Source organism: Mesitornis unicolor, unplaced genomic scaffold (assembly GCF_000695765.1).
Source record: "Mesitornis unicolor isolate BGI_N332 unplaced genomic scaffold, ASM69576v1 scaffold30974, whole genome shotgun sequence".
In the NCBI taxonomy this organism is placed as follows: domain Eukaryota; kingdom Metazoa; phylum Chordata; class Aves; order Mesitornithiformes; family Mesitornithidae; genus Mesitornis; species Mesitornis unicolor.
Window position 1 is genome coordinate 1 of NW_010178539.1, and position 2,402 is coordinate 2,402.

General features: G+C 49.6%; 1 protein-coding gene across 1 annotated transcript; it reads left to right on the plus strand.

Moving 5' to 3' along the window:
• Nucleotide 1: 1 nt before the first annotated feature.
• Nucleotides 2–2,397, plus strand: LOC104535621 (neurofilament medium polypeptide; the record flags this gene model as incomplete). The annotated part of the gene is made up of 3 exons (XM_010182495.1): nt 2–454; nt 714–838; nt 2,130–2,397. Coding segments are annotated over exons 1-3 (846 nt in total), but the record flags the coding sequence as incomplete, so codon positions are not given.
• Nucleotides 2,398–2,402: the final 5 nt, after the last annotated feature.

Here is a 2,402-nt window from a genome sequence, read left to right on the forward strand (position 1 = left end):
GATGGAGGAGGCCTCGCTGATGCGGGCGGAGCTGGACAAGAAGGTGCAGTCGCTGCAGGACGAGGTGGCCTTCCTGCGGGGCAACCACGAGGAGGAGGTGGCCGAGCTGCTGGCGCAGCTGCAGGCGTCCCACGCCACGGTGGAGAGGAAGGACTACCTGAAGACCGACCTCACCACGGCGCTGAAGGAGATCCGCGCCCAGCTGGAGTGCCAGTCCGACCACAACATGCACCAGGCCGAGGAGTGGTTCAAGTGCCGCTACGCCAAGCTGACGGAGGCTGCCGAGCAGAACAAGGAGGCCATCCGCTCCGCCAAGGAGGAGATCGCCGAGTACCGCCGGCAGCTGCAGTCCAAGAGCATCGAGCTGGAGTCGGTGCGCGGCACCAAGGAGTCGCTGGAGCGGCAGCTCAGTGACATCGAGGAGCGCCACAACAACGACCTCAGCACCTATCAGGTAGAGGGGAGGTGTCCTGGGCTGTGTGGAGCCCAATGTGGGCGGTGAGGGTGTGGGGGGGGCAGTGGTGGTGCTTGGATACCGGCAGCAGGGATAGTGGGAGCACATGGGAGGACTGGGTGGGTCCTGCACTGATCCTGGCACTGCTTCCCAGCAGTGAGTCTCTAAAATGAGTCTCTAAAAGTCCCTTTTGAGAACTTTTTCTGTGAACGAAGGTTGTGGCTGTGTCATAGAGGGTTTTTCTGCGTCTCCATTGCAGGACACGATTCATCAGCTGGAGAATGAGCTCAGAGGAACAAAGTGGGAAATGGCACGTCACTTGAGGGAATACCAGGACCTCCTCAATGTCAAGATGGCCCTGGATATCGAAATTGCTGCGTACAGGTACAGTAGGATCGTTGCAGACTTGTCTGGAATATTAATAGCACTGCAGATGCTGCTGGCTTGTGGAGCTTTAGCACAGATAAGAAGTATCTTCATTTATCACAGATGAGAAATCACTGCATGCAGTGAACATGAGTAAAATTGGAGCTTGACTAAATTATTACAGCTGTTTCACAATCCAGGCAGACCCAAGGAGCATTTGCAGTAAGAAAGCAGAGTTCATTAGGGACCAGCCATTGGTGGCAAAGCTCCCAGCGGGCACAGACCAGCGTGACTCAGTGCGGTGGCACCCAGTGCCGCATTCTGCCCGTGTTTACAAAAGCAGAAGACGCAGCAAAAGACAAGTTTATTTTTAATTCCTGTTTACTGTGCTTTGCATATGCCAAGCAAGCGGTGCGTGTCATTTGAATCCCCTTTTATCGCTGGAGAGAGACAGTGCGTTTGCTTGATCATGGTTTCAAGCAGGGAGTGCTGATTTGCTTGTCACCAACACTTTTGCTTCTCTTGCTCAACTTTCCTTTAAAGGCATCCTCTCTAATCTGGAGCAGGAACATTGCTTGCTATTGCCATCACCTGGCAGGTTTTTTTAGTCTCCTTTTGAATCACTTCAGAACTCTCATCAGAGAACTGCTGACTTTTCTGGGTCACAGGCTTAGATTAAAAACATGCATTTGAATATAAGAAAAGCAAAAAAAACCCCCATCCCATCTCCAGATTTGCTTAAATTCCTGAGGTTGTTCAGCCAAATCCACAGATACCCTAGGGTCTCTAGCTGCTTGGTGCCAAAGATAAGGTAGCTGAACAGAAGTAGCTTTAGTTCTCATAGCCATAGGCGGGTGCCCAAACTATTGAACTAGGACATAGGCTTTAATTAGCTTTGAATGGCTCAGCCACAATCGTTGATTTGGGTCTGTTGGCTGTGTCAAATCCTCAGTTCCCCTGAGTCATGGTGCATCCTGTGAAGTCAATCATTTTGCCATGCTCTGTGCTGATTTATGCCAACCTGAAGTTTTTTGACATTCAAGATAAATTTCTACTGAGCAGCCAAAGGTGTTACCCTTGCCACATGCAAACCAAGCTAAAAGCTGCTGTTTGCTGAATATGAATTTTGCAAAAGAGCTGATTCAAGGAAAGCCCAACTGGGGCTGTAAGGGATGTATTTTGCTGATCAGCTCTAGCACATTCCATGTATAAACTGGTTTCACCCTGCTGACAGTGGGAAATACTCTAATAGTTGTCCCTTACATTGCGTTTCTATGCTCATTTTTTTTCCTTTTCCTGATTCCTTTAGGAAGCTACTGGAGGGTGAAGAGACAAGATTCAGTGCCTTCTCTGGAAGCATTACTGGACCCATCTTCACACACAGACAACCATCTGTCACAATAGCATCCACTAAAATCCAGAAAACAAAAATTGAACCCCCAAAGCTGAAGGTGCAGCACAAGTTTGTAGAAGAAATCATTGAAGAGACCAAGGTGGAGGATGAAAAGTCTGAAATGGAAGATGCCCTAGCAGCTATTGCAGAAGAAATGGCAGCCAAGGCCCAGGAGGAAGAACAGGAGGA